We start from the raw sequence: 20663 nt of genomic DNA, 5'->3' as shown, positions 1-20663 counted from the left end.
AGCAGAGCTGAGGCAGAAAAAGGGTTGCTTTATGTTTTCAATAGAAAATATCTTTTCTTTTATGTACACCGAGAGCGTATGCACCAAGACAAATTCCTTGTGTGTCCAATCACACTCGGCCAATAAAAAATTCTATTCTATTCTATTCTACTTCTGCCTCAGAATCTCAGGGATGTCAAAGCATGCATTCAACCATATCCTTTATAGGTGCAAAGTTATTTAAAATGTTAAACACACTATTTTAGTCAGAAAAATAATTGCTACAGTATAGTAGAATGGCAGGCAGAATACTACCCTGTTTCCCCCAAAATAAGACATCCCCAATCGGGGTTTTTGAGCGCATGGCAATAAGCTCAAGTGCTTATTTCAGGGTTCAAAAAAATATAAGACAGGGTCATATTTTCAGGGAAACCTGGTAAGGAATCAAAAGACAGAATTCACTGTATTGCATACTCAAAAAGAAACAAGCTTGAATGGCCTCTAATCCATTATAAATACTGAAAGGCCCAGCAACTTCTTTGTAGAAGCAAAAAAGCTGCATAGATCAATCCTGAAGGGAAAGGCAGACACAAATAGACTATCTGTATTGGATCAGTATATTCATGCTTATCTTGATAAGAAACCTCTGAATTGGGAATATAACTTTGCATTCATTGTTCCAGACATACACTGTACAAATCTAAAACCAATGAAGGGGATTATTGATCCAGGTAAACAGTTAAAATACAACATTTCTTTCACTGCTTTCATTACTTTTCAAACCATGATACTATGCTAATGGAAAATATTACAAGTAGAAATACATTCCACCTGAGCACTATCCTGTCCAAACAACTATGAAGCAGACTGGAGCTAAGTCTGCTTCATAAGGGGCGTGCATAAGAGCACAAAATTGCCTACTGTTCCTGTCCTATTGTTCTCTTCATTATAGTATTATATGCATACTTTTACTTATACTTTTACTTATATATACTTTTTTCTCTCATGATGGGTTATTGTTTATGTTGATGATTGTATATACTGTTGTGACAAAATAAAAAATAAAAAGTCCAAGCAATGTTTCCTTCCTGCAGAACTGGAATTGTCAAGATTTTTGTTTTGTTGAATATCATTCCTTTTGCAGTTGTGATATTGAGACCTACTCCACTGTACAGCTTCAGTCATAATTGTGATAGAATTTGCCAACATTCAAGAAGTACGATTAGAACTAAGGTGTACAGGTTGTGATTAGAAAGAGGTATTTTGGCAAGCTAAAGAGCACGAACATAACTCCTCTCAGTAGCTTATTAACTCAGTAGCTTATTAAACAAGGCAGCTGCCTTGTTTTCCAGGATTGTGTGACTTTGTGCTGTGATCTCTGTACAACAGCTACGGTAGAGATCATTTCTGGAACTAGAAGTGGTTCTTTAATTAAATCTAAATAGATTTCCTGAGTGTTCCAAAGCACATTCTAAATCAAATCCAAAACATTGCACAATGCATAAGAATAATTTTGCTGCCTCACGCCAGGCAATCTCTCATGAATTAGACTTTCTTAGAGTGACCAATTAAGAACCTTTCAAAAATGCACACAGGACAAGACAGGACTGGTTTGCAGAACTGGGGTTTTATAAATACAGTATTAGACTCCAATTCCCACTGGCTCAGCCAGCAATATCTCATAATCACAGCTTCTCTACTCTTATTTAGCAGGTTTAAATATGAAGATCATATCAGCGTAGATCGCTCCTAATAGATAATTCTCTTAAAATAAATGGTAAAGAACATGTTATTAATTTTTATTCAAATCCCACTGATCTTTGAAAAGGTCAGAGAAGTTTGTATTATATTTTTCATGCAGATATCTATTACTCAAGTATTCCTGTACCAAGTGAGTCAGAGCTACAATTCCGAGAATTCCCAGCTATTTTGGAAATGAAATCCCAACCCATTGGAAGCCTAACAGATTGGAAAAAAATGTATTTTTGTTTTGTTCAACCTAGCAGACATCAAGACAAGATAGAGAAATAGATATAGGTCAGATTATTGTGGAGTAGCACAAGGCCGACTGTGTTAGGGCTGATAAGTAGAGTTAAACATTTTTAGGATTTGAATAGGAGGCCACAAATGGATACCAACTGCTTGACTGGGAAGTCAAAAACATCCAAAAAGTCAGTGTAAAATCTCTAACTATATAGCAATAGCACTTATACTTATATACCACTTCACAATGCTTTACAGCCCCCTCTAAGCAGTTTTCAGACTCAGCATATTTCCCCCAACAATCTGGGTCATTTTAGCAACCTCAGAAGGATAGAAGTTGAGTCAACCTTGAATTCCAGGCTGTGGGCAGAGTTAGCCTGCAATACTGCATTCTAACCACTGCACCACCACAGCTCTATACTATAAAAAGTTTCATGACTGTAACCTTTAACTGGGTGAAACAGTGCATCAATATCTCAAATGGGCTAAAGTACAGCTGCTGCTGTTCAGTGTCCCACTGCACTGCTGCAGTCACATGATCTTCATTTACAACTGATACCTTCCAACAAGTCAGTGGGGAAATCTGGGAAGCTTGCAAGGAAAATGTCAATGGGGATCATGTGACCATGGTTGATGGCATATGTGCACTGGCAGGTTTGGACTTTCAACTTCCTTCCTGGGAAACTTGTAGGAGAAGGTCAATGGGGAACCTTTCTGGAAAGGTCGCAAGTTGCTCAGATAAATCTCTCTCTCTTGCCCAATCTCCACCAGTCCCTCTATGCTCACAAATATACCTGAAAAGATGACCCAACAGGTCACTGGTTGTTTAGTCAACGGTAAAAAGACATGGGGACAAATAGGCAGACAGACATATCCATGAAATCACCAAAAGCAAAGCTCAGCTCAGAGGAGACTTTACCTTTCAGTGGGCTAAACGCCATTAGCAACTGGATAAATTTAAGGTACATGGAAACAGTACAAAATCATAGTCTGAGAAGCTGATAAAATGCCAAATGTCGGGAAGTGTGCAACAAAGCAGCAAGATTCATGGTTCCAGCATTAGTTTATTCCCAAAGCTTTTAATAACTATCTCCAGAATCTATGCTCATCACTAGCAGCTGCTCCTCATCAAGGACTATCTAGCCAGAAGGGATACTGAGGAGCAAAGCCTTGTTGCAACTGAGCATTTTATGTCTGTCAAACATAGGTTTGGGATGCTGGACCATCTTCATAGTGCAGAGTCTTTATCCCATTGCTGGGAATTATGCAGGGCCTGGTCCTAACATAGCCTCCCTTCAGGTCCTGAGTTCCGGGATTCTTGAAACTCCACCTGTTCCTCACACTCTTACAGGGAAGAGATGGCAGCTGGCTTAGTTCATGTGAATATAGATTAATAGTGCTATAGCATTGGTTTTCTCAGACGCTTCACTGCCGGCTCTTCTGTTGCCTGATGGTTCTATGCTTGATACTAAACTGATAGAAAAGAGGGGTGAGAGAAGGTGAACAGAGCTTTATTTTTAAATTTTCTGGGATGTGTAGGAAAAAGAAAGTGGTGTTAAATGCACTTGAAATGGACCCAAATTTATAGACGTCTCATAGATTAGAAAATGAATCCCACTACCACCAATCTGACCCCATGTCAACATGTTTCACTTAGTGCTTCATTTATCATCTGCTTGCCAGCATGAAATGACTTCAGTGTTTTATAAGCACATTGCTGCTTATTCAAAAATGTATAATAAAAATTAATTGAAATAGGCCAGCAAGAATAGGTTTTCCTTTCATATTCAGAAATTCTGAAAAGTACTTAAGGAGCACTCTCAGATACAGGAAATCGAAGCAAAGTAGTTGTTATCCATGAGAAAGCAAAGATGTAGCATGATCGATTTTGATTATACATACGTAATTTTTTTACATACATCCCAGTGTATTATATATACAAAGAATTGATTAACATTTTACTTTCAGAATGTTTTTAACATTCTGAACCCTACCAGTTCTAGCCCATTTTAGGCATGAAAGGCTGAGGGACGAAAAAATGAAACTGAATCCAGAAGACATAGGTGCTCACTGTAGAGGAGCATAATTGTTTTTATTAAACAAATAATTCTTCTTTATAATTTTAATTACAATAGTAAAAGCAAATATAAACTAAACTCAATGAGGAAAAGCGAGCTAGAAATAAGAATAAAAAGTGCAGGCAACAAAAAAGAAGTAAAGTAGAGAGTAATATTAAAAATAAATATTTAAGGAAGTAACTTCCAATCTTTATAACAAGTATAAGCAAACTTAATAACTCTTTACTCCATATGAGGTTACAAATAAATATCTCTTCTTCCTATAACTTATCCTTTATCCATGTGTAAATCCATAAATCATCATTTTTTAAATTCTGATATCAGGAAAAGGTCCATAAAGGAATTTAGAAGATGTCTTATTTTAGCCTCGGTCAAACAAACCAACTTTATATTTCTTCCTTTTACTTCTAACAGTTTGATGTTTAATTCATTCAACTGTCACTGATCTCTGTTCATTTTTTCCCCATCCCAAATACTTCTTCAGAGCTTTAGCAAAGCTCTTTTGTAAATAAATGAATGAATTAAAAATTCCTTATCTATGTTTTTCTCTTGGTTTATCGTTTCTATTTCCACTTTAGTTGTCCTCTCTGTCTTAAAATCCACCCTTTTTAAATTCTCCAATATTTCTGGTTATAATATTTCTACACCAGGCAAAATTTGTTTTAGGTCAATCATGCCTTCATTAACATCTTTTGGACATAATTCACCCATACTAACTGACATCATTGCCAACATTGTAATTCTGGCTCCATTCTTTAAAATCGCCTGGAGTATTTGAAATATCATAACATTTTGTGTTATTTTGTAAATTTCAAAAACAAAAGACAAGCAAACACATTTTCCTCTTTTTGTTTTCTGCCTCGAAACATTAGTCCAATTTTTAAAGTTTCAGATCTGTATTATGACTTAGAATAAAACAATTTAGATCCTGTAAAAGGCAGCTTATTGATATAATTTATTTTTAATTATTGCCAAAATATAGCAAAGATCCTAATGTTCCGCTTTTCTCTGGTCCCTTAATTCATTTATAACTTTCTTGGATAAAAATCTTATTTAGTATTTTGGTATTTATTTCCAATTCTTTAAATTCTTAATCTTATAATTAATATTTCTTTTGTTGAAGAATTAAGGTAAACTCTCCATGTAGCTTCTCAAACTCATCATTCTGAAGATCTCTAATTAAGTTACTTAAATGGCAGTTTCTGAAAATGATTATAAAGTGAGGTTAACAAATTCTGTATCCTTAAAATGTTCCGTCTCGGTTGTCAGCATGGTGGCTGAACCCTTCCTCTTCTAACTCTCAGAGCTGCAGGAAACCACTATCATGTGGAATTCTCATGAGGAGCAGCTATCTGGAGGACAATCTCTCATCCTTTCCTTGTCTGGAGAGATGCCATAAAACCAATCTTCTTGCCACAGTTGTTGTCTCTACCTTTTTGGAGATGTGCTAGTTCACCAGACTTCCCCTGGAAGTCCTAGACAGCTATTATTCCAAAAGTCTGCTCGGATAGGAGGAATGAATTCTCCCAGAAGAAGCAAATACATCAATGGAATGTTTCTGGATCTGATTGCTTTTGGTTTCTCAAATTAAAGTAACAAACATAAGTAGTTTTCAGCTGCTGTTATCAGCTTTGGATGTTCATCACTTGTGTGTCCCTATCTAAAAAAATCTTAAAATTGTGATTCATTAGTGTAAACTCCATGCTTAATTACGATATTGCACTTTATATGGGGCTAATCCAGAAAACTCAATAGTACAAAAGTTGACAGCATAGCTGTTCATGGGAAGAGTACAGAGGAACAATATTACAACTGTGTTATGAAATGGCTACAGTTAATCTCTGGGCAAAATACAGAGTGGTCAATATCTATCAAGGCCTGTGTTCAGGCTATTTGGACCTGGGCCATGCTTACTGAGATCATTTGATGAGGGTATTTGAGAAGATTGTATTTGGGCCTACAGAGTTGAGGACTTAACATCTTTATTAATGGTTAAATCCCTTAAAACACATCTTTTTGAACTGGCTTTTATTGAATACTTGTTAATTTGTTTTACTTGTTCCTTGAGCTGTTTTAAGGTGTCGATTTGTTCATATTTTTTTTATTGTAAATCACAAAGCAGCTTCTGTAATTGGAGCTTCTGTATTAAATTAAATTAAACAACATTTTCTGCAGTAGCTGTTTTGTGCTGAAACTATTTGAATTGCTTTTGAAAAGAATAATTAAATGGTTGTCCTAGATAGGCACGTTATTGGGAAATTAAAAACCCATCACATGCCATTACTAGTGAACTGAGACTGAAACAAAGACACTTTTATAATGGATCCAAATAGGTAAGATTTAAGAATCAAGCTCGAAAGAAGGGCTGTAGTTCAGTGGTAAGAATGCAGGATTTGTGTCAGTACCAACATTCTCTTCTTAAAAAAAACCTGGATAATCAGCATTTAGCAAACCACATTGAAGGACTTGCTGTAGAGCAGGGGTCTCCAACCTTGGTCCCTTTAAGACTTGTGGACTTCAACTCCCAGAGTCCCTCAGCCAGCAAAGCTGGGAGTTTAAGTCCACAAGTCTTAAAGGGACCAAGGTTGGAGAGCCCTGCTGTAGAGCATACTCTGTTTTATTGCTAGATAAGCCTGTATTTGTAAGGCTTGGTTAACATTAAGCTCTTACGAACAGAATCAATGGAATGTTATGTTTAGATAAATACATTTGTACCATAACCTTGACTTATGAAGAGTACCAATAAAGGAGAATATTTGTAGCTTAGGGTTGAAATGAGGGGTCCTTGGTGCTCTGTGAGCTTGCTTGTTTTCTTGCAAATGTTTCATTACCCTAACTAGGTAGCATCATCAGTACTAGTAAGGAGTGTTTCTTTCCTGACAGTATATATTCTGCTGTCTTGCCTGTCTGTGTGGGTGGGGACGGTCTTAGAGATTCTTTGGTTGGGCCATTTACTCATGGCTCTTTGGCAGTTTCTTGATTGGAATATTGTTTACTTGATTGTTGGTCTGAAGTTCATCTTAAAGTTAATCTACGCTGAGCTGGATGCTGATTACTGGTGGAGAGGTGCTGGAGTTTTTTTGTTCCTTTTTGGGTGGGTTGATTATCTCTTTTGCATAGTCTATAGGTGTTGTTAATATCTATGTGTCTATTGATGGTGGATTTGTCAGAGTGCCAGGCTTCTAGAACTTCCTGGCATTTTGTTATTTGGCCTGGTCTAGAATTGTCACATTTTCCCAATTGAAACTATGGTTAAATCTATCTACGTGTTGTGCAATTATAAATTATAAAGAATTTTTGTCATGTCTTCTGACTGCCAGTTGATTGTTCACGGACCTGCCAGTCTTCTGCCTGTTTGTTCTACATAGTGGTTGTTGCAGGTCTTCCATTGTATGTTGTAGATGACTCCTGTTTTTTCTTCTGGGGCTGCAGTGCTGGGTCTTTTGGTTTGCTTAGGATATTTTGAAGGGCTTTAGCTGGCTTGCGTGCTACGCTGATTCTATGTGGTTCTAGTAGTCTGTTGGTGGTTTCCACAATATTCTTGATATATGGCAGCGAAATTCTTTTTAGGGTTTCTGTTGATTGTGCTGTATTGGGTTGAGTGGTCAGGGACTTTTTGATAAAGTTGTGTGGTATCCATTTTGTTGGAATGTGTTGTATAGATGCTCCGTTTGCTTTTTCTGCTGTTCTGGGTTGCTGCAGTGTGTTTGGGCTCGTTTAAATAAAGTCCTTACCCAGATTTTCTTGTGGGAAATTGGATTGTTGATAGTTAGTATGTGTGGTTTTTCTGTAGACTAGCATTTCTAGGTTGCCATTGTGGTCTCTGCTGATCAGGATGTCCAGGAAGAGTAGCGAGTTGTCATTTTTTTCTTCTCCAATAAGAGAAGAGTTTATACTGGTTTCCATACAAGAGACAACTTTGATCCTTGAATGAAATATTATTTATTGTTGATTGAATAACTTTTTCAATCAAAGCAATTGGATATTATAAGTTTTTCCTTCTTTTTCCAGAAAAACGAATGGCTGTGTTTGAACTGCCAAACTCAGAGGCTACTAGAAGGAAGCCTAGGAGATCCTGCTCCAATGCCACTGCCCACTTCAAAACAACAGCCAACTGGATCCCCCCGGCACCAAGCTGGAGGTCAGCAACAGAAAGGAGCCCAGCACCATGACCCATCAATTGCTAAAGACAGGCATCCTGCACATTTCAGGACTTCAGAACAAAGCAAATTACCAATTGCCACAGTCCCCAAAAAAATGCCTGCTGCTCCCTCTGAAGAAAAGCCACTGCCCAAATTAGCTGAAGAGTCTCCAAAACCTTCTGAAAGTCCATTGTCAAAAGGGAAAATTACAGCTTCAAAACCAGAAAGAGATATCAAAGACGGCATGGTTGTATCTGAATCTCAGAAAACAAGAGAGCAAGAGGTAAGCACTTTTTCACTTAGCAATGTATGAACAGTAGATGGCGGTGTGAGGTGCGTTGGAAGATGTTTAGCCTAAGACACTGTTTCTTAATAATCTCAGCAACTTTAAGAAGTGTGACTGGCCTGAAGAATTATGGGAATTGAAATTCACACATCTTTAAGATGCTAAGATTGAGAAACCCTGAACTAGAATTAGTAAGGAATTTTAAGGCAAGTTATGTGTCAGATAGACTGAATTCTGTGATATGGATCATAGAATTCATCATGGGTTATAGCCTGCACGAGTTCTTTTTAAATATACACATATAAAGGAGATAAGTTGTTTGTTTTTCCTTGTTGGGTTTTTAAACACCTTTAGCTTTCAGAACATTTTCAGCGTCTCAAAATATTCTTGTTATCTCCCTGAGAAATATCCCTTCCAACACATTCTGTTTGCAAATGTGCTAATCTCAGAAATGTAAACTGTATAATTTGTTTTCAAGTCTCTTCTGATCTAATGAATAAAGAAAGCATGACAATATAGTTATAATATGGTAGGGCATATTTACTATACATCATTTTGTGATAAAACATTCAGAATCTAAATGCAAGATTTGCTAGTTCTGAGCACAGGACATCATTTTGTACAAACGTTGGCTAGTCGGTTGTTTCTGGAAAATATACAATTTCTCTCTTTCTCTCTAGCGCCACATTTGTGTATTGTATGTCCAAGGAGAATGCTTGCTAATGGTTAGTGATCCACACCAGCTTTCCTCAACTCTGATGCACATTTCCAAATGCACATCTGTAAAGTGCCTCCTTTACTGGAGATCTGGTCGTTCAACGACATCTTTATTTTTACCCCAACTATAATTCTAGTCATACATATAGGGATAGGCAAAGCCATTACATTTTCAGAAACCAAGTGTGTGTTTGGTTGCTTGTTGAGGTAATTTCTCCAGGAAATATTCATGTGGTATCTAGATAGAATACAATTTGCACCTGTGAAATCAGTATCAGATTCTTTCTGCTGTTGGGTTATGACAGGAATTATCAAAAATTATTCAAGTTTAGTTGGAGACAGTGGAGAATCAGAGGAGTCAGAGTATTAGGTATTAGTACACAGCAGGAGGCTAATTCCTGAAGACTTCCAGAAAGAAAAACAAATTGGAGTACCTAAGGGAGGAACCATTAGTTGTTGCTAGTGAAAGAATGAAGGTGAACAGGAACAAGCCCTGTTAGATTAAGAGATCACAATAGACCTCTTCCAGTCTCCATCTGGAGTGATTAATAAAGACTAGGCTATTCCATGGATGTTACATAGCATAGCAGACAATACCTTTCGGGGTAGAAGTTGACTGTAGGACCTGACAGTCTACTTACTCTTCTGCACTTAACAGAACAGTTTTTTTTGTAATGGGCTCTGTGGAATTTCCAATTATACAGCTGCCAATATTTTGATTGGAGTATTGATTAAAGGAACAAAATTTAATCAAGGTAGTCTGAACAGCACCCTTATCTTCACTTCTTGGGTTTTTTCCACAAAATGCCAATTGAGCACCAAGTATGGTTTTTCTGCCTTCGGGGATTCTGATGATTGGCCTTTTGCCTCACCGTTACTTTATTCCCAATACTGACATCTGACTTATGAGAAAATATGTGGTTGGAATTCTTACCTTTTAAAACCTGAAGAAAAATTTGCTTCTTGGCTTTAAATTCCAGTGACATGTCTCTGATCTATGTGAAGATGCGAAATGTTTTAATTCTGCAAGTGAGATCAACACCGCATCAACGTTATTGGAATCCTGGGAATAAATTTAGCACTTAGCTGAATTTCAGTAACATTTCTAAAGTGCCTTTTAGGGGTCAGTTTTTGCTTGAAGGAATTTGTAGGCAAGAATGGAGATGGAGTTCAGTTTCCAGCAGGACAATGCCTTCTTTATTAAACCAAGAAAAATGCCTGTCAGGATTTGCATGGACAAAGCACGTGTGGGGCCAGATAAGAAAGCATTCAAGGGGTAAGTACAGTTAGGAATCTAAAACAGGGGAGGGGGAATCCTCCCTCCGGCCCTATTTATAGTCTGGCAGCCTGCAGGAAGTTGCTGAATTATTGGGGCAGAAGTTATATTACATTCTAAACCTCCACAAAAGGCTCTGACAGACAGAGAGCAAAGGTAAGTGAGATGAAAGAAGGAACCATAATCCTTAATGATGGATGTCATTTATTTTCAAGAAGGCTTATTTTCCAAATCTCTGGCCAATAGTTGGGTCTTTTTTTTTTTTTCATATTGAGAAGGATGCGTCAGATCACAACTGGTATACCATCACAACTGCGTGTGCTTTTTCTCAGATCTATGATATTCTAATTCTGTATTATATAATTATGGGAGATGGCAGCAGGATAAGTACTGCACTCCCAAATTATTTTGATGCTTTATCTAGGAAAGGTTTGCAATTCAATGGGGTTTGCCAACCCAAACAAGGAAAGGACTTTAATTGTAACAGTTAGGGCCATCATTATCCCACGATTAAATGTGGACTAACAAGATTGTGTTTAATAGATTAGCAACTAATTATATAGTTATATCCAAATTAGGGTCATAAGTGCTTCTGCCCTGTCCTAGAGGAATGCATCCAGCGAGAATGCGCATGCATTGCATTTTGGCAGTTCAGGGGTGCTTTGGGCACTCAGTCCGGAAAAGGTTAGCCATCACTGCCCTATACCATTTCAGACCCTACCATTTCAGATAAACTTTTGAAAGAAGCAAACATGCAAGCTAGACTAGGCAGAAGCCAAAGACATGCTCAGTGGGAAATGTAAGGATAGATGGGCTTGCAGAAGAGGCAAGAATGACATTGAGCAGGACTGGAATTTCAGTGAGGGAGTCATGCACCAATCATGGCTCTTAGACTGTTGCATGTTAAAGCCACATGGACAGTACCACAGCACAGATTCATTCAGGTAAGAACATGTTAGGTAAGCAGCAAGATTTAGGCTAGCAGTTTTCTGGCATCTCTGGGGTAGGAAGGGGGCATGGCAAAACAGCTGTTCAGGCATCAGCATGATATGGCTTCAAAAAAAAAAGGCGGATGCAATTTTAGATTGCCTCAGACTGTACAAAAGCATAGTTTTTAAATCCCAAGAAATGCTGACTCTATTTTGTTCTGCTCTGCTGAGATCCTGCATTGAATCTCCTGTCTAGGTTTAAGAAAGATATAGAGAAATTGGAAGAAGAGGGCAAACAAGGGTAATAAGAATAATTAGGAAACTCAGAAGGAAGTTGTTTCAAGAAAGATGGAAGGCACTGGGCATATCTGGGCATCGATAACCTTGAAAATATTGAGGGAAAGTATGGTAGCACTATTCAAATACCAGAAATGATGTCACACAGAAGAAAGTCAAGATTGTTATCTTTCATTCCAGAGTGTGGGATGTGGAATAACAGATTTAAGTTAGAGAGGACTTCTGTTGAATGTTAGGAAAATGTCATAAAATAAAGAACAGTTTAGCAGGGAACAAATTACTCAAAATGCAGGTGTCCTGCCTCTCATTGGGTGCATTCAGATGGATGTTAGATAACCTGGCCAGGGGGCTTAAATTTGGAATTTTGCACTGAGCTGAGAGCTGGACTTGATGAGTTTATGAGGTGATGCCTCAAGTAGTCAATTCTGAAGCTTACTCAAAGCTAAGCTGGAAAAAAAATGTATCATTCAAATAATGGTCTTTGTATGTGCATCTAACATTAAAAACATAAATCTGTGTGTGAGAGAGAGAAAGTTGAGAGTTAATGTATTATTCAGAAGGGCATGGGAAATTATTTTAAACAATCCAGAAACACATTAGGCAACTTTTGTGGAAACTAAGATAGAGATCTCCAATGCATTCTTTTGCAGAATAGGAGCCAAGGGTGCTGATGCTTTTTTCTGCAAAAGCAACAATTGTATGTCTGGTCTTGACTTTAAAATTGTTCATCCTTGGGTAAACCAGATTTTTTTTAAAAAAGTAAAGTGGAAGGACAGGGCCAATAAGGCATGTAAACCTGAGTTCTTGGCTTGAGGGCAGAGAATGTAAATTTATAACATTTCAGAGCTATCTGCTTGGGTTTGACACATACTTTTCATTGTTCTAAAAAGCTTGCTGAAAGTAGACCTGTCATCCACAGTCGGAAGGAAACTTATAAGTATCACAATTCATAATGATATTATGCTAAAACATCATTTAGGTTAAAAAACACCAGTTGCATATAATGGGATAAAGTGTTTAAAATAACTAGTTGTCATCAGTGATTGGGCAAATAATTCTGATTTGCCAAAACAAAATTGGATATGTTTATATTTTTCTAAAAACAAAATGTTTCATACTAGTGCTGGAAAATTGCAATATACCTCAAAACAAAATCTTCCCTGTGGGATGACATTTGCAGTGAAACAGTATGAGCTGTTCGTTTATTAAACTACAAATAGATGGTCTGAAAAACACCTTGTTCTTTTTTGCTTTTGTTGATTTGAATCTAGCAGGGAGATATCTTTTATTAACTACATATATTCGTGTTATACATTTGTGTCATGTTACAAGGGTGTATATCTGTGAAATAAACCCCAGACTTATGTTTTGACTTCTGAACATAGGTTGGGGGTAGGAAAAAAAAACACAAAAGAATTACTTCCTCGGGCTCCTCATATTAGGAATCAGTCTTGCATGCACTTTTAAATTATTAAAAGGTAGAGAGGATCTGGTCTACCAATCAAAAGGCATTGCACACAAATTCTGTCTTTCTGCCATAAATAACTTTCTGGATTAAAAAGGGCAACGAAAACAGTGGAAAAATACCGAGACCCAAATGGAGTATGTCATCAGGCCCCTGAAAATTCTAAAAAAGAGAACAGAGTGATTGGACAATAATTACTCTACCAGCAAGCACCAAAGATAAGGGTGCTGCTCTCATTTCTTAGCATATTATGGTTGCTCTTTTTGAATGTTAGAGTCCAGGTTAATTGCAACTATAAATTGCGGTAAATCTGAATAATAAAATGAATTATGTTTACCGTCAGTTATAATGAAATGTTAATGGGTTTTCATTTCCTTTGTAGGAATCCAGCAAGCCTTATCCCTCAGACCTGCAATCCCGCAGCCCCCAAAGTTTGAGTGATACGGGCTACTCATCTGATGGGATCTCGAGTTCCCAGAGTGAAATCACAGGCTTAGTGCAGCAAGAAGAAGAACAGCTAAACGAAACAGGAATTGTAGAACCAAGTCCTCCCAGTCCTTCTGAACTTACTAAGCTGGAAACCAGCATGCGCCCTTTACTGGAGTCGAAGAGCTTGGCCCATCCGCCAACTGACCGTGGGAAGACATACCATGAATTACGGGAGGAGCAGAGGCAAAGACAGAGGCCACGGTCACTTTCTATCACTCCAGAAGCCTTTGATTCCGATGAGGAGCTAGAAGACATAATGGAAGAAGATGAAGACTCTGTGGAATGGGATAATCAAAGGGAGAAGAAAGACAGTGTGGAGTCTTCCGATGATTTTGGCAGCAAGCTACGCCATGACTACGTGACAGATAGTAGTGAAGCAGGATTCTCCCCATTACCAACTAAACAGAAAGGCAAAGAGCCTGTAATGAGTGATGAAGAATTCATGAGGAGGCAAATCTTGGAGATGAGTGCAGAAGAAGACAATCTTGAGGAGGGAGAAGAATATGATCGTGCAAAATACCGTACAAAAAATGGACACAAGCCTGATTCTGAGAAAAGCAGAGAGCCTGCTGCATCCAAGAGACGCCTGCCTCACAGCTCAAGCAGCATATATGAAGAGGAACAAAAAGAATTGGAAAGCGCCGAGAATGATGACATGGCTGCATCTCAGGGAGGTCTGCGTCGTTTCAAGACCATTGAGTTAAACAGCACTAACAACTATGGCAGAGACATGGAGTTGAGCCAGGAGGCAGACATCAACCTGGACAGAGAACCTGAACTGGAGATGGAGAGTCTCACAGGCTCCCCAGAAGATAGATCAAGAGGTGACTATTCTTCCACCTTGCCACCAACCACACCCAGTTACACCTCGGGAACATCCCCAACCTCGGTCTCTTCTCTGGAGGAAGACAGTGACAGCAGCCCAAGCCGCAGACAGAGATTAGAAGAGGTTAAACAGCAGAGGAAAGCCCGGCATCGCTCTCATGGCCCTCTACTGCCAACCATTGAAGATTCCTCAGAGGAAGAAGAGCTGCGTGAGGAAGAGGAGCTCTTGAGAGAACAAGAAAAAATGCGAGAGGTGGAGCAGCAGCGGATCCGAAGCACAGCACGCAAAACAAAAAGAGATAAAGAAGAGCTGAGGGCACAGAGGAGGAGAGAGAGGTCTAAAACTCCGCCCAGTAATTTGTCACCTATTGAAGATGCTTCACCCACTGAGGAACTGCGTCAGGCTGCAGAGATGGAGGAGCTGCACAGGTCTTCCTGTTCAGAATATTCACCCTCTATTGACTCAGAGGCTGAAGGATTTGATGTCATTGCCTCCAAACTTTACAAATCTGGGAGTGAATACAACCTGCCAACCTTCATGTCCCTTTATTCTCCAACAGAAAAAATGGCTGGCTCTAGTTACCCATCCAACAAGCCCCTCAAAAGTGCAGAAGAGGCCTATGAAGAGATGATGAGGAAGGCAGAAATGTTCCAAAAACAACAGCCTTTCCAACAAAGTATTTCATACAACAACACCTTCCAAGAAGTAAGTTATCGTGGTTCGGAAGACCAAAACAATTTTGAATATCAGTACATAGATGACTATGGTTATGACAGTCGGAGTGTGGATTCCTCGCAAGCTGACTATCAGAATGAGCTTTCCAAATCAGGGGCACTATATGAGGAAATCCTTCAAACATCACAGAATATCTCCAGGATGCATCAATCTTCTTCTCTGGATCTGACGCTTGAGCAAGAAATGAAGAAAAAAGGGAGAGAAGATCCCTATCCAGAGAAGCAGTTTTTGAATGCCGAGAGTGCTTATGAAAGTGGCCCACTCACTCCGGGAACAAGCCCTACCCAACTCTCTGCTCCCGTCTCCTTTTCACAGACTGAAAGCAGTGCAGGCAGAATAATCCCCGATGTTAGAGTCACTCAGCACTTTGAAAAAGAGAGTATTGAGCAAACAAAGTTTCATAGTTCCTCAGTTACAGCTAGCTCAGTTCCAATGCCTTACTCATATAGTAAAGGAACTAGCCCAGTCACTACCGTTGTTTCTAGTCCAGCTAGCGCAAGCCGAATTTACAGCTCTCCAACGTCAAGTGGCTCTGATGTATCACCCATGTCCACCATTAGCCAAAGCCAGACAAAAGTAACAGCAAGTTATGGTTCTCAAACAGAAAACATTCCCAGGGTCAGTGGGCCATCAGTAAGAGATAAACATCAAGGCATGGCTGATGTACCCATGACAACCCCCAAAATGTATTCTTTTTTCAAAAGTTCCAGCCCACCCCTTTCCCCTTCTTCTCCTACTCAAAGTCCTACTTATTCTGTTCCGAGAACTGGGATGCCATCTAGTTCTGGGGTAGGAACTAAATCAACCGCTGAGTTTTCTACTCAAACCCACAGCACAATTATTTCGTATGACATCACAACCCCTGGGGCATCCACAGCTTCTCCGATGATAGCTCAAGGAACACAAACTCCTCACCGAGCCAGCTCCCCACGCCTGGCTAGGCAACAGTCCTCACAAGAAGCCCCCTTTATGGTCATCACCTTAGCGTCTGATGCAGCTATTCAAACCAAGCCAGTTGGTGTAAGTTCCTCCATTTCACCACCTTCCTCTCCAACTCAGCAAGGCCGCCAGCAAACAGTGCATAGTTACAGCCAAACAGCAATCAGTGCAGTGCAATTTCAGTCGCAGCAGGTCCAGACCATTCACACCAAGGCACAGCCAATGCCTGAAAAAGCCTCTCCTTATACTCCAGTGCAGAAAGTGCAGAGCACTGCTACTGACCCTATGCCTGGTATGTACAGCTGGGGCACCCTACCTGCAGAGAATATTTCTTTGTGTAGGATATCCTCAGTCCCTGGGACGTCTAGAGTAGAACCTGGACCTAGAGCATCTGGTAGTAATATTGTTGATTTGAGGACAGCAATAAAGTCTGTTCCAATCATTGTAACAGACCAGGGAATGGATCTCACGTCCTTAGCTGCTGAGAGCAGAAAATACTGCCTCACCATGGACCAGTCACCAAGTCGGCAATCCACAGCCATCCAACCTTTAATCATTAACCTCAATGCCCAGGAACAACCACATGCTATTATCAGCAGTGCCACCACCGTCAGCATAACAGTTGCATCTACCATGCTTATGTCCCAATCAAAGCAACCAGTTGTCTATGGGGACCCTTTCCAGAACAGAATTGACTTTGGTCAAGAGATAGGAAGTCCAGTCTGTCTGACGCAAATTAAACAGGTAGAGCAAGCCGTTCAGACCGGTCCCTTCAGAGGACCCATGAGTGGAGCTGGCACATCTGCTTCTATGGGCCGTCCAGAAGCAGCAGGTCCACAGCAAACAAAATTTGCAAGATACAATTTGCCCAACCAAATGACATCCATGATAAAAAAAGATACACTAATTACTCAGACTAGCAATGCCCAAAATATTGTGAGTGCCATTCCCAGGCCCTTTCCTCAGGATCAAAGCTCAGAGATATATAGAGGGATCCCAGTGGAACTGAAAAGTCAGACTCCTTCAGTTGCTCTTGGAAGTAAGAAGTCCCAGGTGATGATGGTGCAGATGGATGACATAGCAGCAGGGTCTGTCACAAAACTCATCAAAGAAGAACCTCCTCCTAACGCTCTGGACCTCACGGGAATGAAGCCTGAGAGCCAAGTAGCATGCTGTGATGTAGTCTATAGATTTCCATTTGGAAGCAGCTGCACTGGGGCTTTTAATCCATCTCCTAAGGTGCCAGAAAAACATGTTGAAGAGGCAGCTCCCCTTGGCAAAGCTAGTGGCCAGTATTATGGAACCAGAGAACAGGAAATGACGGAGGCATACCCTTACAGAGAACAGCCAGCACCGGTCCCTCATCCATACGAAGAGCACCGATTCCATCCGCATGGCATGTTTGGGAGATTGTATTCCTCAATGTCAGATACAAATCTTTCAGAAATGGGGTTGAACTATTACTCAGTTAAAGGAGAGCAGCCCTTTCCTTCCCCTGCTGGAGATTCTGCTGTGGACTTGACAACTATGAAGCATTCCTACAGCCACAGTTTTACGGAGGGAGGACACCTAGGGCATGGGCTGCAATATGGCTCTTTCACTGACCTCCGACAACCCACTGAATTATTAAGTCAGTCATATCCCATGCGAAGGTACAGCTCAGCCTCCAATATCTACTCTGATTATAGATATTCATCAAGAGGAGACTTGGCCAATTTCCAGGAAGCTAGCCTAGCTCATTACAGTGCTACTACTGCTCGTGAAATCAGCCGAATGTGTGCAGCCCTTAACTCCATGGACCAGTATGGGGGCAGGCATGCGAACAGCCAAGATCTTCTACAATATGGACATAGTGCTCTTGGCGCTGCACCAGGAGGGACTGGAAACATTATGGCTCAACAGGGTGCCATGAAACCAAACATGATGTACAATCCAAATTTCCCAGAGTCTCGTTCTGGCTTTGGAAATTTAGCCCAATATAATCTCTCAAGGTTTGGATCTGTCAGACAGGTACTCCCTTCCACAGCTACTGTACGAGCTGCCGATGGCATGATTTATTCAACCATTAATACACCAATAGCATCAACCCTTCCCATCACCACTCAGCCAGTTTCGGTGCTACGACCCATGCTCCGAGGCCTGTACAGGCACTATGCTCCAGGCAGTATCACAGCTGTCCCTCTGGCTAGCCTCACCAGAGTACCGCTAGTTACTCCTAGGATCCCCCTTGCATCTCAAGGTCTTTATCGCTATACTGTGCCCAGCAGGATTCCTGCAGTTCCTTCCGCATCTGTAATGGAAACCCCCATGTATTTAGGAAAACCACTTAGCACCTCTGCAGCCAGCGCTGCTGCTAGCACAGTAAACATAGCACCTGCTACTAAGCCCCCTTCTCCAAGCACAGTCAGCTTGCAAAGACCTGAGCAGACAGGGGCTGGCCCACGTGAGGAGGTGCCCGTGTCAACCTCAGAGGTTCAGGGTCCTGCCAGGGACACCAGCCAGACACAACAGGAGCTACCTCCCCGACTGCCAACCCAAAAGCCTCAGACAGAAGCCCCACAGGCCAGCACTGCTAGCAAAGGAGCTATGGAAAGAGAAGAAAAGGAAAAGGAGGAAGAACGGCAGAGGAAGCAACATGAGCACATCCTCCAGATTGAAAGGGAAAGAGTAGAACTGGAAAAACTGAGGCAGATGAGGCTTCATGAGGAACTGGAAAGGGAACGGGTGGAGTTACAGAGACACAGAGAGAAGGAACAGCTCTTGATGCACAGGGAAATCCAGGAGTTGCAATCCATAAAGCACCAGGTCCTCCAGCAGCAGCAAGAGGAGCGACAGGCCCAGTTCGCCCTGCAGCGGGAACAGCTTGCCCAGCAGCGCTTGCAGTTAGAGCAAATCCAGCACTTGCAGCAGCAATTGCAACAGCAGCTGGAAGAGCAGAAGAGGCAAAAGACTACCTTTCCTCCAGTATGTGACCCAACTGGCCGGATTCCTCCTCAGGTTACCCCTGAGGTAACGATAGAAATGCAAAGGACCTTGGCTCAAAATGGACAATACTGGCCATCCCTAAACCAAGCTTTTATTGCTACAGCGGCCCCGGGGCAAGACGGACAAGCACAGTCCCGCTATCCGGGACTCCAAAGGCCTCTTACAAACTCAGCCTCTGAAATGTCCCTCCAGACTGAAGAACAGTGGGAAGCCAGTCGGGGGATAAAGAAACGGAACTCGATGCCTCGTCTTCGGGACGCATATGATAAGGAGTCCAGCCATGAACCATACTTGGTGAAAAAGATCACAGACAGCAGCGTGCAGACTGACGAAGAAGATGGCGAGGAACGTTTCTATGCATCCCGCCGGCGCCGTCCTCGGCGCAGCACTGATTGCAGTGTTCAGACAGATGAGGAAGATGATGCTGAGTGGGAGCAGCCGGTGCGTCGCAGACGTTCCCGCTTCTCCCGCCACTCTGATTCTAGTGCGGAGAGTAAAGCCGATTCTTCAGCAAAAGGCATGGCCAGCATAGCCATCCAAACCATCAGTGACTGTTCTGTGCAAACCGAGCCCGACCAGTTGCTCCGAGTGTCCCCTTCCATCCACATCACTTCCCCTGACCCCAAGGTGGAGATTGTGAAGTACATCTCTGCCCCCGAAAAGACCCAGAGAGGGGAGAGCTTGGCTTGCCAGACAGAACCCGAAGTGCAGCCCCAGCCAGGCATTGCAATCCCTCAGCTCACGGTGCCCACCTCAATCCCTCCTTACTCCTCCAACATCCAGATGGTCAGCTCTGGGCCTCTGGATCCTCATTCAGTCCGACAGCAAGCGCTAGCCAAGAAGAAGCCTGTTCCTCTTGAAATCGGCTACCAGTCCCACTTGCCCACAGACTCCTTGTCTCAGCTTGTGTCCCGACAGCCCCCCAAGTCCCCTCAGGTCCTCTATTCCCCAGTGTCTCCCCTCTCCCCTCATCGGTTGCTAGAGTCGTCCTTCGCATCCAGTGAAAGGCTCAACAAGGCCCACGTGACGCCACAGAAGCACTTCATGGCTGAGTCCACCCAACGCCAGCAGACTTTGCCTCGCCCCATCAAAACCATCCAAAGGTCTTTATCTGATCCCAAGCCCATCAGTCCCACCTCAGAGGAGTCTGCAAAGGACAGGTTTTCCTTGTATCAGCACACCCTCCTGCCTGGCAGCCAGGTAAGATTGCTTGGGCTATGAAAATTGAGCGGGATCTTGCATTTACAGTGTGAGCTGAACTTCGTAATTTGTTTTACATCTCTACTTCCTTGCAGATCCATCACTGGATCTGTTCTCATTCATGCTTCTTTCCACTTGACCTGGGCAGATTGGAGCCTTTTTTTAAGCCCCAAAGCTTTATTTTAAAAAGTATGGTTTTTTTTTTAATTAAATGGATTATTGAGAAAATGTATATACTAAGCAATAAGCCTACACTACAGCCAGCTTTTTATCTGACACATTTAAAATTTATAGCACCAGTGTTTCAGAACACTTTCCAAGACAGTGGACTATATTT

At 41.3% G+C, this 20663-nt stretch overlaps 1 protein-coding gene across 1 annotated transcript in view; it reads left to right on the top strand.

Moving 5' to 3' along the window:
* Positions 1–20663, top strand: part of BSN (bassoon presynaptic cytomatrix protein) — a 194674-nt gene that overhangs the window by 154727 nt on the left and 19284 nt on the right. The window contains exons 3-4 of the mRNA XM_058167840.1: positions 8052–8465; positions 13535–20326. Coding sequence (XP_058023823.1) covers positions 8052–8465; positions 13535–20326 — 7206 coding nt within the window. The remainder of the gene's footprint in view (positions 1–8051; positions 8466–13534; positions 20327–20663) is intronic.

This window comes from Ahaetulla prasina, chromosome 2, assembly GCF_028640845.1.
Source record: "Ahaetulla prasina isolate Xishuangbanna chromosome 2, ASM2864084v1, whole genome shotgun sequence".
Classification (NCBI taxonomy): Eukaryota; Metazoa; Chordata; class Lepidosauria; order Squamata; family Colubridae; genus Ahaetulla; species Ahaetulla prasina.
The sequence above is the reverse complement of the archived record's forward strand: the minus strand, read 5'-3'. Positions and strand labels throughout refer to the sequence as shown.